At 45.6% G+C, this 21,503-nt stretch overlaps 2 protein-coding genes across 2 annotated transcripts in view; one reads left to right on the top strand and one right to left on the bottom strand.

The window, feature by feature from the left end:
- Nucleotides 1–21,503, top strand: part of WNT5B (Wnt family member 5B) — a 218,388-nt gene that overhangs the window by 126,679 nt on the left and 70,206 nt on the right. The gene's annotated exons all lie outside the window — the stretch shown is intronic.
- On the bottom strand, nucleotides 973–2,589 carry FBXL14 (F-box and leucine rich repeat protein 14). Its single transcript, XM_082256534.1, has one exon. It carries the CDS (start codon nucleotides 2,326–2,328, stop codon nucleotides 1,123–1,125), a length of 1,206 nt encoding a protein of 401 aa, XP_082112660.1. The 5' UTR covers nucleotides 2,329–2,589; the 3' UTR covers nucleotides 973–1,122.

The following is a 21,503-nucleotide window of genomic DNA, read 5'->3' as shown; positions in this document are numbered from 1 at the left end:
GGACACTACTGTTAACTTTAGTGAAGTAGGAACCAGCAGATTAAATCACAGGGCACAGCAGGGAGCCAGGCACCCAATACACAGTGCGGGGCATGCTGAAGATGCTTCCTTCAGCTGTGCTGAAGCCCTTAAATACAGTGAGGCTGCATTCACATGTCAGCGTATGGATCGCGGCGCGATTCCGTCCACGATTCGGAGATCATTGCAAATCGCAGGACGCCTGTGCGTTGCCCGTGATTTGAAATAGCACCCCAAACGCTGAGCGATGTTGCCGCAATTTCCGCCTGCCGAATCGCAGTAACATAGCGCAAAAAAAATCGCGGGACGCATTACGCCCAAAAAAGTACAAGAGCTTCTTTGGAGCGTATTGTGTCTCGCAATTTTTTTTGCGCGATGTTACCGTGATTCGGCAGGCGGAAATCGCGGCAACATCGCTCAGCGTTTGGTGTGCTATTGCAAATCACGGGCAACGCACAGACGTCCCGCGATTTGCAATGATCTCCGGATCGCGGGCGGAATCGCAGCGATTCTGCCCACGATCCATACGCTGACATGTGAATGCAGGAGTCATCAACTGGTCAGTTTTCAGGGAGTTCATTTTTTGTCAAGCAAGACTTGATAAAAACAGTAAAGGCACTAAATGTAATAGACAAATTTGAAAGAATAGAATTGCCCAACGTCTGCCGAAACACATCTGTTACCTGGAGTACATTCACTGTTTTTAGTGATTACTAATTAGATCATATTTAGTTGTACGTTTCTAGACCCTGGCACTTCTTTCCCACATAGCACACCTCCCTGGGACTTGCAGTTCACTAGCAATAAAAAACACTCTATGAACCCAACATACACGACTTTAAAAACAGTGATATGCCAGCCATACTGAGAGTGGCTAACCCATGCTGTCAAAGAACCCAGGAAGAGTCTTTTGTGTTACCCGATTATAATACCGGTGTAGAAATTGTAACAATAATTTCTACCGCCATAAGGAACCTGTTGCCACCTCCCTGTTGCACTAGACTTGGCCCATCTACTTTCCTCTCACATGACCCTACAGGCAGTATCCAGTTCTAGAGTCTCTTCCATAGATGATGCGAGCCAGGGATGGGTTGGGAGAAGCCCTCACCTGACCTTCTCACTCTCAGTCATCTGCCATAGCCCCAAGTTAAGCACTTTGAGACAGGGCAACTGTGTGATCCTCTCCAGCCCCTTCTTGGTGATGCGGGTGCAGCCGTACAGGTCGATGCCAGTCAGTTGGCTCAGGTGCTCTGCAATAAGCTCCAGTCCCTTGTCTGTGATGCGCACACACTGGCCAATGTTGAGGGTCCTCAGGCTGTGCATCTGTCGCACCATGCGGTTAATGCCATCGTCGCTAATGTGGCAGGAGCACAGCGACAATGACTTGAGCCCATACAGGCCCTGGGCGATGTAGGCCAGGCTCTGGTCGCCCACCTTGTCACAGAACGAGACGTCCAGGCCCGAGAGTCGCAGGCTGCCCATGGCCAGGTGCATGATGCCCGTGTCGCTGATGTTGTCACAGCTGCGCAGGTTGAGGCTCCGCAAGCCACCCATGTGGGAGAGGTGCAGCAGCCCGGCGTCAGATATGCCACCACAAAAACTAAGGTTGAGCACACGCAGGCCCTGGAGACCCCGGGAGATGTGCTTGAGGGCCAGGTCGGTGAGCTTCTGGCAATCTTGCAGGGTGAGCTGTTCCAGGCCCAGGCATCCCTCGGCAGCACTGCGGGTCATGCCGGCCAGGTGGCCGATTCCTACATCGGAGACATGACGGCAGCTGCGCAGGTTGAGGCTCTTGAGGCCATGAAGCCCCCAGGCAATGAGCAGCAGGCCTGTGTTGGTGATGTTGGAGCAGCCCCCCAGCTCCAGTACCTCCAGCCTCTTTAGATATTGGGCGATGCGGCCCAGGCTGCTGTCCGTGATCTGCTTACACAGGCTGAGGTTGAGGCAGCGAAGGGAGCCGATCTCCTGTACGAAGGCGTGGCCCAGGCCGTTGTCGGTTAGGTTGTAGCAGCCGCTCAGGTTCAGGCTTTCGATGTCCGGCAGGCCCTGGATGACGTAGCTGAGCGAGCGGCGCAGGCTGAGGATCTGCACCCGGCGGATTCCGCGGGCCTGCAGGCTGGGGAAGAGTGACGGGTTGGCCCGGCGGAGGTGTAGCTTGGCTTCAGTACCCCGCCATACCGACTTGTGGTAGGCCGCGTCCCGCCAGGCGCCGCACACCTGAGCCGCCCGGCCTTTGTCGCGCACGTCCAGGTAACTGAAGATCATGGCCAGTAGCTCGGGGAACAGGCACGAGATATGGGTCTCCTCCATGCTCAGCGCGGGTCCGGCATCACCCCCTACCCGCGGCTAGGCCCGAGGCCTGTTGGCGGCTTGCCTGAGGTGAAAGGATAACGGCTGGCTCTTCCTCCTCCTTCGTCGCCTCAGCCTGGGCCCGCTATCCGAATCATCGTCGTCCCGGCTGGTCTCGTTCCTGTATTACGCGGCCCCTCGCTAGACTTTGCCGGACCGGAGCCCCTTCTCCCCCACCTCAGAGTCCGTTAGCACGCGACGTGCGCGTCACAGCCACCGACGTGCTCGCCACACAGAGGAGGTGGGGGCGCTACTGCGCAACAGCAGAGGAGAAAGTGCGTTCCCGCAGCCCTGTGGTCTCCGTCTGTCTGGTGCGCGCGGCCGCTCTAACTGCGCAGGCGCGCTTTTTCCTGAGATTTAAAAAAAAATATGGCGGCCCAAATGTGTCCTTGCCTTAGAGCCCGGTCGCCGACTCGTATTCTCGCCTTAGCTAGCCGTCGCCAATCAGACTCGGATAGTTTTTTTTTTTTCTAAAGTCTGACTTTGGTTGCCACGCGATGACGTGCGCGTGTCCGCGACTAGGGCCGCGTATTCTCGGGATTTTTTTTTTTAACTTATCACACTGCGCAGGCGTGAAAGTGCGACTCGTCTTGGAGTTTGTGAGGGAGGGCGAGTGGGTGGAGCCTCAGGGCTTCCTTTGTCTCCCGCGCAGTAGTAGCTGGGGGCTCCCGGCGGTTACCAGGGAGACGGTCCCTCCCCCTTTTTCCTTCCTGTTTAACCCTGTGTGGTGACAGATGTGTGTGGACAAGATGGCTGCACTTTTGCTGCCTGTGTGAAAGTGTCCCGAGGTGTTACCTCAGGGAGAGGAGGCTGCTGACACCCTTGTGTCAGGCCGGGGACCTTTTCATGTTTATTTTTTTATTTTTGGCATCTGTTCTATTAAAGTTAGCCAATCCTTTGTCTCTAGTCGGCTGGTAAGCACCTGGCAAATCTTTGAAGTAATAAAAATCCAGCTGTGCATTCGCCAAGTCCTTTTCCCAAATCATCCACTTTTCAAGTGGTCTCTGGAACCTTCGCCAAGTTTATAATAATTATTATAATGTTACCGCTGCCAACCTTCATCTGTATTTACATCAGTGATTGGCCAGGGCATGTCCTGATTCTTCATTGGCCTCAGGGTGCAGTCACATGGGTGCAAACAATGCGTAGCTTTGTACATAGCCCTAAGAAGGAATGTGCACCAGGCAGCGTGATGTTCCATCGCCTTCAGCAGTGTAAAAGAAAAGCTGTGCCCAGGCTACGTACACCGGCCACTTTATTAGGTACACCTTGCTGGTACCGGGTTGGGTCTCTTTTGCCTTCAGAACTGCCTTAATTCTTCGTGGCATAGATTCAACAAGGTGTTGGGAACATTCCTCAGAGATTTTGGTCCATTTTGAAATGATAGCATCACTCAGTTGCTGCAGATTTGGCTGCACATCCATGATGCGAATCTCCCGTTCCACCACATCCCAAAGTTGCTCTATTGGATGAGATCTGTGGAGGCCATTGGAGTACAATGACCTCATTTTCATGTTCAAGAAATCAGTTTGAGATGATTTGAGCTTTGTGACATGGTGCATTATCCTACTGGAAGGAGCCATCAGAAGATGGGTATACTGTAGTCATAAAGGGATAAACATGGTCAGCAACAATACTCAGGAAGGCCGTGCTGGTTAACCACTTTACCACCGGAGGATTTTGCTGTCTTACGTCCAGGCCACTTTTTGCGATTCGGCGCTGTGCGACTTTAACTGACAATTGCGCGGTCGTGCGACGCTGTACCCAAACGAAATTTACGTCCTTTTTTCCCACAAACAGAGCTTTCTTTTGGTGGTATTTGATCACCTGTGCGATTTTTACTTTTTGCGCTATAAACAAGAAAAGAGCGACAATTTTGGAAAAATAACAATATTTTTCACATTTTTTATATAAAATTCCCCCCCCAAAAAAAGTAAAAATCAAATTTTTTTTATCATTTTAGGCCAATTTGTTTTCTGCTACATGTTTTTGGTAAAAAAAATTGCAATAAGCGTATTTTGATTGGTTTGCGCAAAAGTTATTGCGTTTACTAACTAAGGGAAAGATTTTTGTCATTTTTGTTGTTTTTTTTTACGCGTAATGGAGGCGATCTGAGATTTATTTTGCGGTACTGCGACATTGCGGTGGACAGATCGGACCCTTGACTGATATTTTTAACACTTTTGGGGTTGCCAGTGACATTACTGCAGTAATCAGTGCTATACATATGCACTGTTACTGTAAAATGACAATGGCAGTGAAGGGGTTAACTTTTTTTTGAGAGGGAGGGGTTATGTGTGTCCCTAGGGGCGTGATTCTAACTGTGATTGGCTGTGGCTTGAGGTGTATGTACAGTGATCAACGGTCCTACATAGTAGAACCGTATGATCATTGTTTCTTACACGGGAGAATGACAGGCGGCTTGTTTACATCAGCCGCCTGCCTTTCTCCCGCTCTAACGGACAATCGCAAGTGACCGGCGGACATCGGGTCCGCCGGTCACACGCGCGGGGGGGGTCCGTGACCGCGCGGGAGCGCGCCTCCCGCGGCGCGCGCTCGCTCCCTAGACCCTCACAGGCTAGCGACGTAGCCCTACATCGCTTTGCCTGTGAGGGGCTGACTGCCAACGTAAATCGTCGTGCGGCGCTCGGCAAGCGGTTAAATGATGCTCAATTGGTACTAAGGGGCCCAAAGTGTGCCAAGGAAATATCCCTCACACCATTACACTACCACCACCACCAGCCTGAACCGTTGATAGAAGGCAGGATGGATCCATGCTTTCATGTTGTTTTTGCCAAATTCTTACCTTACCATCTGAATGTCGCAGCTGAAATTAAGACTCATCAGACCAGGCAACATTTTTCCAATCTTCTATCGTTCAATTTTGGTGAGCCTGTGCGAATGTAGCCTAAAGGCCCGTACACACGATACGAAAATCGGAAGGAAAATTTAGTCCGACGAACGATCTGCCGATTTTCGGATTGTTAGTATAGTGCTTTCGACAGCCGATTACGAATTTGCGGAGGACAAAATCTGGATGTGCAGGCTATAAAATTTTTATCGTATGTCAACACAACGTCCGATTTTCGTTTAATTAGTACAGTTTTCGTCCGAAAAAAATCGTAAAAGCAAGACTAGGCATGCTCAGAAACGAAAGAACACATACAAAACAACTCAACACATGACATCACTTCTAAAGGTGAATTCTGCCGTACGGGAAAGATCGTATGAAAATAACCTCTTCACTTTCCACATCAGACTAGCATGCCACAAAAAACGGACGACAGATCGTTCGATAATCTGATCGTGTGTACGAGGCCTTAGGCTGGCCATACATGTTCAATTTTCTTGTACAATTTTCTGTTAGATTTACCAAAAACCATATAATATGAGGTCAAAACTAAGCAACACTTTCAATTGTTTCCAATCAGGCAGGCCTTTGTACTACACAGGTGAAGGTAAATTTAAAGAAAATTGTACTGAAAATTGTATAATGTATGGCCAGCCTTAAGCTGAATACACACTATACAACTTTCTATAGATGTTTTCCTTTAGATTTACTAAACCATAAAATATAAGCCCAAACCTAAACATTTTCTACTTGAATGCTAACAGGCAGACCCTTGCACAACATAGTTGAAGGTTAAGCCCCGTACACACGTACCGATTGCCGGCCATAATATTCGGCCGCCGACCGATCGGCCGATTGTAGGCTTGTTAGTATGATGCTTCCGACAGCCGACAGCGCATTTTCGTCCGAACAGAATCTGTCGTGCAGACTTAAAAATATTTGTTGGCCGTCACCAGAACGGCCGATTGTTCGCCAGTCAATACAGAATTCGGCCGACAGACAGCAGATTAGCAAGACTGGGCATGCTCAGAAAAGAAAAAAGACAAGGAAAGTTAACCATCACATGACATCACTTCTGCAGTCGGCTGTTGTTGGCCGACAAAATTCGTGTGCAGTCTTTTGCAGTTTTCAACAGACACGACAGCCCTGGACAAAAGACGGCCGATCGTTCGGCCGACGATCGGTACGTGTGTACAGGGCTTAAATCTAAAGGAAATCTAACAACAAAAGTTGTATAGTGTGTATCCAGCTTTATCAAGCTTTAGTTTCCTGTTCTTAGCTGACAGGAGTCGCACCTGGTGTCATCTTCCGATGCTGTAGCCCATCTGCTTGAAGGTTCGATGTGTTGTGCGTTCAAAGATGGTATTCTGCATACCTTGGTTGTAACGAGTGGTTATTTGAGTTACTGTTGCCTTTCTGTCATCTGGAACCAGTCTGCCTATTTTCCTCTGACATCAACAAGACATTTTCCTCCACACAACTGCCGCTTACTGGATATTTTCTCTTTTTCTGACCATTCTCTGTAAACCCTAGAGATGGTTGTGTGTGAAAATCCCAGTAGATCAGCAGTTTCTGAAATAATCAGACCAGCCCATCTGGCACCACCAACCATGCCAAGTTCAAAGTCACCTGAATCCCCTTTCTTCACCATGCTGATGCTCAGTTGCGCACTCGCCCCCCAGAACCACTCCCGCGACTGAAGTACCCTTACGTCTTTTTGTGCAGCCGAGCCAGCTGCGTCAGGCAGTCGGCAAGTGGTTAATAGTTTCAGCAACTCTTCCCTGAATGTTACAGTCGCCATCCGCTATCTGTGGTTTTTACATCAATCATTGGTCCCTGGGCTCTTCCCACGCGCTCTGCCCACACACACATATTATTCAGTGACCTGCTTCTGAGTATTCTATACCAATATTCTCATTTGTGTGCGCCCGTCTTCACTCACTGCTATGGTGCCCACCCAGCCACTAAAAATGCAGCTGCTTGGCAATTGTTATATGTTAGGGATGAGCAGAGTTGAAAGTTTTTATTTATGTGAACATTGGCAAAAAGTGGGAGAATTTTTGCAATGTTGCCATTTTGGTGAAATACATTATACCAACAGGGGGGACCAGTGACATTACTACAGTAATCAGTGCTAAAAATATGAAGTTACTGTAATAATGACACTGGCAGGGAAGGGGTTAACAGTATAGGTGATCAAGGGGTTAAATGTGATTCTAACTGTGGGGGGGCGTGGCTTTCTGAAATGACCATAGAGACATGTGATCCTATATAGAAGGATCACAAGGGCTCTATGGTCATTGCAGGGAGAAGAACGGGCAGCTGTATTTACAACAGCTGACCGTCCTCTCTCAGCGGGGAGTGATCGCGGGTGTCAGGCGGCAATCGGAGCCACCTGACCTGTGCATCGGCTTCCTCGCTGCCGAGTGGGGGCGGGAGCGCCCCGGCGGCGGCACGCGCTCGCCCCCCTAGCTTCCCGCGCACGGCCGACGTAGACCTATGTTGCTTTAAGGCTGTCAGCAGATCGGCCTCTACAAACTCAGCAGTGCCTAAAAATAAAGAGCAACTGAGCATGTACAGAGCAGGGAGAGGCAGTGTATTACTGGATTTTAAACAGTATAGACACTTATTTGTAACATTTTACTTAGCTATACCTACAAAAGAGGCCAGCTTGAAGTCATCTAGCAGGACTTAATTTTCTGACTAAAGTCCCACTTTAACCTCCCCCCATCCGTGCTACAGCCTATATACGGCTGCAGCGCGGACTTGAATTTTCGGGAGGCCGTCTTTATACGGCCTCCCAGTGACACGCCCCCCGCGCGCTCACGCGAGCGCGCAGCGGGGAAAATCTGTGTCGGCCGTGTCCCTTGGACACAGCCGATCACAGATCGTGGTGAATGGCCAATCACAGCGGCCATTCACCACGTGATCGGGCCGTCCAATGAGCGATGATCTCATATGTAAACATATGAGATCATCCCTCATCGCCGGCGCTCCTTCCTCACACGGAGCCTGCAGTGTGAGGAAGGAGGGGGAGCCGTTAGTCGCCGGGGACTCACAGGATTGTAATCAGGGCACTGATTACCAGTGCCCTGATTACTAAAGGTAAAACATACACACATTGCACCCCCATCAGTGCCCACAGTGCCCGCCATCAGTGCCCCCCATCAATGCCCACAATCAGTGCCCATAGTGCTGCCAGTCAGTGCCCATCAGTGCCTGCTCATATAGGCACTGATGAGCACTGACTGGCAGCACTATGGGCAATGAGTGTGGGCACTGATGGTGCTGCCCATCAGTGCCGCTCATCAGTGCCACCCGTCAGTGTCCAGTGCCATCCGCCAGTGCCCATCAGTGCCGCCTATCAGTGCCCATCAGTGCCGCCCATCAGTGCCGCCTCTCAGTGCATAGCAGTGCCACCTCTCAGTGCCCAGCAGTGCCACCTCTCAGTGCCCAGCAGTGCCGCCTATCAGTGCTCATCAGTGCCGCCTATCAGTGCTCATCAGTGCCGCCTATCAGTGCCGCCTATCAATGCCGCCTATCAGTGCTCATCAGTGCGGCATATTAGTACCTCCTCATCAGTGCCCATAAGTGCCACCTCATCAGTGCCCATAAGTGCCACCTCATCAGTGCCCATCAGTGCAGCCTATCAGTGCCCATCAGTGCCGCCTCATCAGCGCACATCAGTGAAGGAGAAAAATTTATTTTCAAAATTTACTCGCAGAAAATAAGAAAAACTTTTTTTTTTTTCAAAATTTTCTGTCTTTATTCTTTTTTTTTGTAAAAAATAAAAAACCCAGAGATGATTAAATACCACCAAAAGAAAGCTCTATTTGTGTGAAAAAAATGATAAAAATTTCATATGGGTACAGTGTAGCATGACCGCGCAATTGTCATTCAAAGTGTGAGAGCGCTGAAAGCTGAAAATTGGCCTGGATGGGAAGGGTGTTTAAGTGCACAGTAGGCAAGTGGTTAATTCCATACAATAAATTAAACACCCAGGGGCCAACTCACAGTATAGTGTGACCTGCTTTGCGTTTTTCTGTGCATCTTTCTATTGGAAACGCATTTGGATCACAGGCAAAACAGATCAAAAGCCATGTTTTACATTGCGTGCGTTTAAAGCCATGTGTTTAAACTGCGTTGGAATGTTAAAGCTAGCATTTGTTGATTAGGGCTCATTTAGGCTTGTGACGCTATTTACTGTTTTACAGTGGATCGGTTTTCAGAGGCATATGACAGGTGGCTCGGAGACAATATGTTGCCTTCTCCCTGCCTGTGTTAACCATTGAGAGGCTGCGGCACTGTGCTGCCAACACATGCATTATACACTGCTGCAGAGTGGTTACGTTGTGGTCCTATTCATAGAAAAGGTGCAGTGGGGGTAAAACCGTGGCTCACCCGCCTGGTTTCACCATTGCTTGGACACCCGTGTACACTAGGCCTTACACCTGCGTACGTAAGTCCTTTACATGTGTAACACGTGGTGATTTGGACGGGGTGCATTTTGCTAGCAGGTTCCAGCAGTTGAATTCTAGGAAGATATAAATGACACAATAATGCATTGCTGTATTTATTAATACATCGTTAAATGTATATACTGTATATATTTGTAAAACAAGCAGTGAAAGTACCTGTAAGGCCCCTTTCACACTAGTGCGACTTGTCCCACGATTTTGGACCGCAAAATCGCATGACAAGTCGTTTTCCATTATTTTCAATGAGCCCCATTCATATCAGTGCATTTTGAAGTCGCACCGACTTCAAAGTAGTTCCTGCACTACTTTGGCACGATTTTAATGCGTTTTGAGGTATATAGCCATAGCCATTGCTTTCAAAATTGCGTCAAAATCGCGTCATAAAATATCGTTGCATAAGTGTGAAAGGAGCCTAAACCTTGTACAGCAGAACTCAGACTTTAAGCTACATTCACACCTGAGCGTTCGACCGTTTTTTGCAGGTGTTTGAAGGCAGGCATTGACATCCAACAAAAACGCTTGTAATCTGCCAAAAAAGAAGCTCATGTACTTTTTTGAGCTTCAGGCGATTTGCTTCAGGCGACAAAACGCTCACATGTGAACAGGGGCCATTGAAATAAATGGGATTTGGTTGTTGGGCGCTTTGAGACTTTAGAGATGAACGTTTTACGAGCTGAAAAATGCTCAGGTGTGAACAGGGCCTAAAGTGGAAAGAGCAGCAAAAGAATTACATTGAGCCCCTGTTCACACTGGGGCGACCTGTCAGGCGACCTGGTCGCCTGACAGGTCGCCGTAGGTCGCCCGCCATACAGAAGCTATGGACCCGTTCTAATAGGAGTGACACAAGTCGCTCTGACTTAGAAAAAGGGTCTGGAGCTTCTTTGGGGCGACCCGGAGTGACCTGCATAGACTTCAATGTTATGAAGTCCGCTCCGAGGTCGCAGAAAAAAAACTGCTGCCTTTAGAAACACTTTAATTCATTAGCTAACAAGGAGTATGCTGGTGGGAGTTGAGAGCAGAGTGACAGACAGATGAGCTCATGACTGTGCTGCTTCTCCTTTCACTGTTCAGGCTTAAAGCAGAACTAAACCCTCCTATTGTTTTCAGCTAAGGAAGCCGCCTTCTTTGGCTCTGTTTAATTTTCAATTGCCATAATGCTGCACATGCGATCGGTTATGACACCAGCCATTGGATGGTTTGACAGTTTGGTTGATAGCACAACCAGTGGCAGTTATATTCCCGGCACGTGCCAAGAATATAACTTTTTTAAGCTGTTAAATCGATGGGTTGACTCCTGCTTTAAATAGACCTGGGCCAAAAGGAATTGTGTTGAATAATTCCATCCATCAGACCGAGGACATCTACTGGCAAAACAATACTGCAGAGAAAATCTTTGGATTCATTTAAAATTTTCAACAGAAAGCTGTTTTTGTTATTTTATCTTTGAATGGCTTATTATCTTGTTATTTTTGGCTGGGGTTCTGCATAGGGCTGCCACCTGTCCAGGATTTACCCAGACAGTCCGGGTTTTGAATTGTGTGTCCGGAAACCTGGACACATTATTCAGACAGGACTGTGGCCCCCCAAGTATCCAAGATAGTCACATAAAATCTGATGCCATCCGAGAGCTATGGGCGGCTGTCAGGTTAAGGTTCGGCATCAAGAGGGGGGAGCATTGATGTCAGCAAGAGCAATTTGGCTGCGGCGCACTTCGCACGCTACAATACTAATATTTGTGGGCCAAACAAAGGTGTCCCAGGTCTTTTATAATACTATGGCGTACACTGCGAGAAACAAAATTGCCTGCACCACTAAAGTGTTCGTGGTTCGTTGGCTTGAAGAAAAGCTGGCAGCCCTAGTTCTGCATTAAATAAAGGTAATATAGGCTGAGCACATTGCTATATATATATTCCTTTTCCCTTTCACGTTTTCTGTTGATTCTCAGTGATCAGGCAGTGACGGCGTGTGCTGTATTCTCTTTCCCCATCTCCTGGGCCTCCTGCCTCCCCCCAGGTCTTCCAGCCAGAGTTACAGGTTCAGAGTACCCAGCAAGCCAAAACATGATCGTCCATCACAAGTAGTGGAAGACGAGTTTTCACAATTAGACAACAGCAGCAATCAGAATGTATTTTATTTACTGATCTGACTATTGCTTGTGGATTCGTGTGATGTTTACAGCTGTGTCTGTTATGTCATGATATGTTATGACGAATTATGTCATGTGGTTTTAGAGCTCAAAGGAGTTGTAAAGTCAGAAGGTTTTTTATCTTAATGCATAGAATTCTGAATTAACAACTCCTTCTGTGTGTAGCAGCCGCCCCAGCCCCCCTAATACTTACCTGATCCAGCAATGTCCACGAGTCCCTCGGCTGTCTGGGACTCTCCCTCCTGATTGGCTGAGACAGAGTAGCAGTGCCATTGGCTCCCGCTGCTGTCAATCAAACTCAGTTGGCCAATCAGGACAGAGAGGGGAGCAGGGCCGAATGGCAGCTCCGTGTCTTAATGGACACACGGAGCTGCAGCTAGGCTCGGGTGCCCCCATAGCAAGCTGTTTTCTGTGGGGGCATTCAACAGGAGGGAGGGACCAGGAGCAGCAAAGAGGGACCCAAGAAGATGAGGATCTGAGCTGCTCTATGCAAAACCAACTGCACAGGAGGAGGTAAGTATAACATGTATGGTATTAAAAAAAAAAAAAAAAAAAAAAAAAACGAGACTTTACAATCACTTTAAGAGTGCAATAACACCTGCAAATTCGCTCTGCCTGGGATTAGGTGCAAGAACCCCAGCAGGGGTTCTCGCAATTAGCAGCAAGCAGGCAGCCTGATTGAAAGCAAAAGGAGGCTGCCCATTCCTGCAGCTAATTGTGCCCACTTGCATATAATCGCTCATGCAGTAATCGCATGCAAGTGATCGGCCCTGGACACAGACTGATCACTGCGCTCACAGCGCATCCAAATTTCACCATGCTGCAAATGAAAGCACGCAATAGCAGGATGCTGGAAAAGTACAGAATATTTTACTTGCAGTAAAATAAACTGCAGCACGCCAGTCTGAATGAGCTTTCCAGGGTCCAAGATATATTACAACTTAAAAGGTTTGCTAAATTCCAGTTTACAGGCGGTCATTTGATGGCATATATCAGGGGTCTTCAAACTATGGCCCTCCAATTGATCAGGAACTACAATTCCCATCATGCCTAGTCATGTCTGTGCATGTCAGAGTTTTACAATGCCTCATGGGATGTGTAGTTCTGCAACAGCTGGAAGGCTGTAGATTGAGGATCCCCGGCATATATAATTTTTGAGATGTCCAGCGCTGTGATCTCCCTTACAATAATTCAGCTCTCTTTCTTCCTCTTTTTGAATTTTAAGTGTCTCTGCTAACCTTGAGGTGTTTCCACTCCTGTTACATTCTCCATAGCATAAAATAAATTAAAAATCCAGCAGCGATGGCGGGAACCCTTCATAATGGCTGCAGGAAGTGTTCTGACCCAGTAGATCTCCTAAGGACAATTCATGAAACCTTTACATGGTCTATCTCTCAAACATCATCTACAAAAAAAGATAAAATAGCAGTTTTAGATGGAGTAACCGTTTGTTCTGTATGTGCAATTAACATTTTACAAGTGCCTTTGCTTCCCTCTAGTGGACAGAAAGTGCACTTCAGATATTTGCTGTAAAACTTTGTAAAAGATTTAGGGCTCCTGCATGCCAGTGTTAATTTTGGCAGCAAATTTCAATTTAGTTTTAGTCTTAGTCTTAGGACTAAAATGGCATTTTAGTTTTAGTCCCATTTTAGTCTTCTGCAAGTGTTTTAGTTTTAGTCGTATTTAGTTGACTAAAACTCCAGTACATTTTAGTCGACTATAACTCATTTTAGTCATCTATAATCAAATGGGTATAGTTCAATTGTAATTTGTAATGCATTATTTAAGCATTTCTCTACAATTTCCAAACTCATTATTTACTACTGCTGGTCCTGGAGTGAAAAATGTAATATGTTATTATTTATGGTATTAAGCTTTGAGGAGGCACCAGTGTTAATTTTGGCAGCGAATTTCGATTTAGTTTTAGTTATAGTCTTTTGACTAAAATGCCATTTTAGTTTTAGTCGTATTTTAGTCTTAAGACTAAAATGCCATTTTAGTTTTAGTCGTATTTTAGTCATCTGAATTGTTTTAGTTTTAGTCGTGTTTTAGTCGACTAAAATTGTGTTAATTTAGTTGATGAAAAAGTTTTAGTCGGTTTTAGTCGAAATTAACACTGCTGCATGCAGGATGTTTTTGCAGCTGCATTTAGGGGCATCTGGCATTTTTTTTTATTTTTTTTTGCTGCCTCTGAACTTTCCTCCATGTTAGCCTATATGTCCATGCACTCATAAACTTTTAGAAGAGTTTGGAGGCATAAGCGTTTAGGGGCAGTAAAAAGAAAGCCAACTGCCAGTGCATCCGGGAGCAGAGGCTTGTTTGGCTGTAAAAACGCAAAACGCTAAAAAAACGCTGTTAAACGCTGCAAAAAGCCTTTAGCCACGTTTGGCGTTTTTAGGCATATTTACATTTTAGGTAGTGTTTTTACTGTAAAAACGCCTCAAAAGCGCTAATGTTCAAAAATGTGGAAAAATGCTCATGAACGCTATAAAAGTGTAATTTTAATGCTGCTTTTTCCTGAATGCAGCACTAGCATTTTTTAAACATCCTGTGTGCATGAGCCCAGTGGAATTTCAGTCAAATGCTAACTTAACTTAAAGTAAAACTAAAAGGCAAGGTTTTTTTTAGTTTTGTATAGAGTTGAGAGGGATTAGAACCCCTGTCTGTTTTTATTGCTGTCTAAAAATAAAAAGGAAAATAAATAAGAAAAAAAAAATCTTAAAGCACCCGGTCCCTCTGAGCTTGCATGCAGAAGTGAGCGCATATACGCAATTTGCGCCCATATATGTAAATGATGTTCAAACCACACATGTGAGGTATCACTGCGATCGTTAGAGTGATAGCAATAATTCTAGCCTTCTGTAAGTCTAAACAGGTAACCTGTAGATTTTTAAGTACTGTAGTTTGTCTTTATTCCATGAGCGTGCGCAATTTTGAAGCACGACATGTTTTGTATGAATTTACTCAGCGTAACATCATCTTTTACATTATACAAAAAATTTGGGCTGACTTTACAGTTTTCCTATTTTTTAATTAAAAAAGTACGATAATAACTGTCTTCTCCCAGGGGGGAGGGCTTGCCCCACCTGCCCCCACCCCCCTGCTGGGAGAAGACAATTGTTCAGCAGGAGGGATTATCCTGTCAGCACTGTCTGTGTTTATGGGGTGCAGGAAAGAAGTTTGCACCATCTATGGGCTGCCTAAGTAAATTTCTCATGAAATAATGAAGCCGCTATTGCTGATTATAGGCTATGGAGAATTAAAGATTCATTTTTTTTTTTTAATGGATATTTTATACATAGTTACATCGGTCCAATTTGGACCATGTAACTATGTACAGTGTATGCCATACCTGCCTGATGCCTCTGGAAGCTGAAAATTACTGATGTAGACACCACTACTTCAGGGGTCTCTCGTATGAAAATTCTCGAAGGGACAAACTCCAAAATTTTTCTCGTATGGAAAAAACCGAACGATTTTCTTTTAATGTGTACCGTTTTCATACGATTTTTGTATAAGAAAAATCAGAGAAGAAAGACTGCGCATGATCAGAAACAATAAACAACAAAAAAGAAAGCCTTTGACATACGAAAATAATTTTTGTTCATCGGTTCCGATTTGCTGTGAAACTGAGGAAAATCGAACGATCATTTGCCCAATTTTCTTATAGTGTGTACCCCACTTTAGTGCCCTTTCACACAAGCAGACTGATCAGGTCTGACTTTTCAGGTGGACCCGATTGGTCCTTCCATTCTCCTTTATGGAGCAGCGGGTGTCAACTGACATGTTTCACCGACATCCAATCTGCTAAAAACAGATGGGGATCCATTCCCCTCCTGTCTGATGGATCGGATGGCAGACGGGTGTAAATGGACAGGCGGTCTGTTTACATCTGACCCCCCTTAGAGAACAGCGGGCTGTGTCTGTGTCTTCTCTGCATAAGCGGAGCAGACACGGACCAGCCATTCGCATGCTCAGCGGGGATAAGCGGACAGATTCCCCACTGACCAAGCAGACTCCAGCGGAGTCCATCCGGTGTGGAAGGGGGTTTATGCCCCTTATCTTCACACTGGGACCAGTTTTCTCAGAACCCAATTAGCAGTTTTTTGTTTCGCTGTGCTATAAAGCATCCAGAGGTAGCCCCTACAATCCTAACAGATAAAGCCATGTGGATACCGGACAACACTTGTTGTTGATTCTTCACAAAAAATTACAGTTTTATATCTTTATGTTTGAAACCTGAAATGTGGCAAAAGGTCGCAAAGTTCAAGGGGGCCGAATACTTTTGCAAGGCACTGTACCTGACCACTACAGAGACCTACCTTATTCCTACACTAACCTACCTGATTCCTACACTAACCTACCCGATTACTATACTGACACCTACACTGACCTACCTCACCACTACACAGACCTACCTGACCACTACACAGACCTACCTGATTACTATACTGACATCTACACTGACCTACCTGACCACTACAGAGATCTACCATATTCCTACACCAGAAATGTATAGTAACTAAGTAGAACTACTTCACTACTGTACTTAAGTACCGAAAGGCGGTATCTGTACTTTCCTAGAGTAGAATTTACTTCCACTTTTACTTCACTACATTTTTTCAATGATTTCAATACTTCTACTCCAATATTTTTTTTTTGTGCTGTAGTTACTAGTTACAATTATAAAAATTACCACTGCCAGAACAGTAGATGGCAGGTTTCATGAAGCTCAAAACATGTGTATTATCAGCGCATACGAAAATAAATGCTACTGTATGTATAAATAAAAGCTGCATTTGAAATAATAAAAAACAATATGATGTTCAAACTTTTGACTTCTTTCTTTAATAACTACATAACACAGTACTTGTACTTTTACTTTCAGTACTTGAGTAGCAATTTTTTTTTCAAAACTACTGGTACTTTTACTTTCAGTACTTGAGTAGCAAAATTTAAAAAAAAACTACTTGCAATACTTAAGTACAAAAAATGTTGAATACTTTAGTACTTCTACTCAAGTCACTTTTTGATCGAGCACTTCCACTTCTACTCAAGTCACTTTTTGATCGACCACTTGTACTTTTACTCAAGTATGGGTTTTGAGTACTTTATACAACTCTGTCCTACACTGCCTTACCTGATTCCTACACTAACTTACCTGATTACTATACTGACACCTACACAGACCTTCCTGACCACTACACAGACCACTACACTGACACCTACACTGACCACTACACTGACCTACCTGATTACTATACTGACACCTACACTTACCTACCTGACCACTACAGAGACCTATATTATTCCTACACTGACCTACCTGATTCCTACACTAATCTACCTGAATACTATACTGACACCTACACTGACCTACCTGACCACTACACAGACCTACCTTATTACTATACTGACACCTACACTGACCTACCTGACTACTACACTGACCTACCTGATTACTATTCTGACACCCACACTGGCCTACCTGACCACTACAGAGGCCTACCTTATTCCTACACTGACCTACCTGACCACTACACATACACCTACCTGATTCCTACACTAACTTACCTGATTACTATACTGACACCTACACTAACCTACCTGACCACTACACAGACCTATCTGACCACTACAATGACACCTACACTGACCGATACACTGACCTAGCTTTTTCCTACACTGACCTACCTGATTCCTGCATTAACCAACCAGATCACTACACTGACCTACCTGATTACTATACTGACACCTACACTGACCTACCTGAACACTACAGAGACCTATCTTATTCTCACACTGACCTACCTGATTCCTACACTAACCTACCTAATTACTATACTGACACCTACACTGACCTACCTGAACACTACAGAGACCTATCTTATTCTCACACTGACCTACCTGATTCCTACACTAACCTACCTGATTACTATACTGACACCTACACTGACCTACCTGAACACTACAGAGACCTATCTTATTCTCACACTGACCTACCTGATTCCTACACTAACCTACCTAATTACTATACTGACACCTACACTGACCTTCCTGACCTCTACAGAGACCTACCTGGTCACTACACAAACCTACCTGACCAATACACATACCTACCTGTTTACTACACTGACCTCTACACTGACCTACCTGACACCTACACTGACCTACCTGACCACTACACTGAAACCTTTTTACTACACTGACACCTACACTGACCTCTACACTGACCTACCTGACACCTACACTGACCTACCTGACCACTACACTGAAACCTACACTGACCCAACTGACCACTGCACAGATCTACCTGGCCACTTTACTGACCTTCCTTACCATTACACTGACCTACCTGACCACTTTACTGACACCTACACTGACCTACCTGACACCTACATTGACCTACCTGATTCCTACACTGACCTACCTGACACCTACACTGACCTACCTGGCCACTACACTGACCTTCCTGATTCCTACACGGACCTACCTGACACCTACACTGATCTACTTGATTCCTACACTGACCTACCTGACACCTACACAGACCTACCTGACCACTATGCTGACAACTACGCAGACCTACCTGACCCCTAAACAGACCCCTACACTGACCACTACACTGACACCTTCACTGACCCCTACACTGACACCTTCACTGACATCTTCACTGACCACCACACTGACATCTACACTGACCACTACACCGACACCTTCACTGACACCTACACTGACCACTACACTGACCCCTACACCGACACCTTCACTGACCACCACACTGACACCTACACTGTCCACTACAGTGACACCTTCACTGACACCTACACTGACCACTACAATGGCCCCTACACCGACACCTTCACTGACCACTACACTGACACCTACACTGACCCCTACACCTACACTGACACCTTCACTGACCACTACACTGGCCTACCTGATTACTATACTGACACCTACACTTACCTACCTGACCACTACAGAGACCTATATTATTCCTACACTGACCTACCTGATTCCTACACTAATCTACCTGAATACTATACTGACACCTACACTGACCTACCTGACCACTACACAGACCTACCTTATTACTATACTGACACCTACACTGACCTACCTGACTACTACACTGACCTACCTGATTACTATTCTGACACCCACACTGGCCTACCTGACCACTACAGAGGCCTACCTTATTCCTACACTGACCTACCTGAGCACTACACATACACCTACCTGATTCCTACACTAACTTACCTGATTACTATACTGACACCTACACTAACCTACCTGACCACTACACAGACCTATCTGACCATTACAATGACACCTACACTGACCGATACACTGACCTAGCTTTTTCCTACACTGACCTACCTGATTCCTGCATTAACCAACCAGATCACTTCACTGACCTACCTGATTACTATACTGACACCTACACTGACCTACCTGAACACTACAGAGACCTATCTTATTCTCACACTGACCTACCTGATTCCTACACTAACCTACCTAATTACTATACTGACACCTACACTGACCTTCCTGACCTCTACAGAGACCTACCTGGTCACTACACAAACCTACCTGACCAATACACAGACCTACCTGTTTACTACACTGACCTCTACACTGACCTACCTGACACCTACACTGACCTACCTGACCACTACACTGAAACCTTTTTACTACACTGACACCTACACTGACCTCTACACTGACCTACCTGACACCTACACTGACCTACCTGACCACTACACTGAAACCTACACTGACCCAACTGACCACTGCACAGATCTACCTGGCCACTTTACTGACCTTCCTTACCATTACACTGACCTACCTGACCACTTTACTGACACCTACACTGACCTACCTGAAACCTACATTGACCTACCCGATTCCTACACTGACCTACCTGACACCTACACTGACCTACCTGGCCACTACACTGACCTTCCTGATTCCTACACGGACCTACCTGACACCTACACTGATCTACTTGATTTCTACACTGACCTACCTGACACCTACACAGACCTACCTGACCACTATGCTGATAACTACGCAGACCTACCTGACCCCTACACTGACCCCTACACTGACCACTACACTGACACCTTCACTGACCCCTACACTGACACCTTCACTGACATCTTCACTGACCACCACAATGACACCTACACTGACCACTACACCGACACCTTCACTCACACCTACACTGACCACTACACTGACCCCTACACCGACACCTTCACTGACCACCACACTGACACCTACACTGACCACTACAGTGACACCTTCACTGACACCTACACTGACCACTATACTGGCCCCTACACCGACACCTTCACTGACCACTACACTGACACCTACACTGACACCTACACTGACCCCTACACCTACACTGACACCTTCACTGACCACTACACTGGCCGCTACACTGACCCCTACACTGACACCTTCACTGACACCTTCACTGACACCTTCACTGACACCTACACTGACACCTACACTGACACCTACACAGACCTACCTTATGGCCTTATGCTGGTCATACACAAGCTGAAAAATCGTTTGAAAATCTGTTATTTGGACCATTCGTTAGTTTTTTGCCCAGTTAATGGGCACAAATAGAAAATTGGTTTAAACTTTTCAGAGGCCAAAAAATCAAAGGAACAGGTTGTAAAATTCTGACAAATGAATGATAAATTGAAAGGTTAATGTGTTTCTCACACAAACTGTCTGCACTAGGCATATGTAATAAAACGAACAAAGAACGGATTCATTTATGTCTATTGAATAATTTATCGATCAAAATTTGGTCATTACATGATGGCAGAATCCTTTGCTCTTACTCCTGAGTGTTTGTTATTCGAAAACGAGTTTGAACAATTTTTCGTACAGTGTATGGCCGGCATTAGATCCATTGTTCAGGGATTGTAAAATGTAACAGCTCTTGTTACTATCACTCTAGCTTGCAGTTACACAAACCCACCATCAGAGGTCACCATACTCAGTAAAACCTGCAGACTACCATTAGAATTGGCCAATGTTACCATTATTCAATAGGCTGCAATGTGTTTGCTTTGCCATGTGCTAGGCATGTGTGACGTTGTGTCCATTAGGAGAGCTGTGAATGCCAGTCAGGTTTAGTCATTCAGGAAGTGCCAAGCAGACAGTTTATAATGCCATGAGCCAATATTCTCTCCGCTGCTGTAATGTCTTTCTTTGGCTCCAGCTCCAACGTGTATTAACCGTTGCGTGACTTTAACGGCCAATTGTGCGGTTGTGCGACGCTGTACCCAAACGAATATGACGTCCTTTTTTTCCCACAAACAGAGCTTTCTTTTGGTGGTATTTTATCACCTGTGCGATTTTTACTTTTTGCGCTATAAACAAAAAAAGAGTGTCAATTTTGCAAAAATAACAATATTTTTCACATTTTTTTATATGAAATTCCCCCCCAAAAAAAATGTAAAAATCAAACTTTTTTAACATTTTAGGCCAATTTGTTTTCTGCTACATATGTTTGGTAAAAATAAATCGCAAAAAGCGTATTTTGATCAGTTTGCGCAAAAGTTATTGCGTTTACTAACTAAGGGAAAGATTTTTGTAATTTTTGTTGTTGTTTTTTTTAACGCGTAATGGC

Source organism: Pelophylax lessonae, assembly GCF_965119305.1.
Source record: "Pelophylax lessonae genome assembly, chromosome: 4".
In the NCBI taxonomy this organism is placed as follows: domain Eukaryota; kingdom Metazoa; phylum Chordata; class Amphibia; order Anura; family Ranidae; genus Pelophylax; species Pelophylax lessonae.
This window is presented reverse-complemented; position numbering and strand designations above follow the sequence as displayed.

What these genes read in the sequence shown, in the direction of transcription:
- FBXL14 (XM_082256534.1), bottom strand. Translation starts at nt 2,328, where the DNA reads ATGGAGGAGACCCATATCTCGTGCCTGTTCCCCGAGCTACTGGCCATG.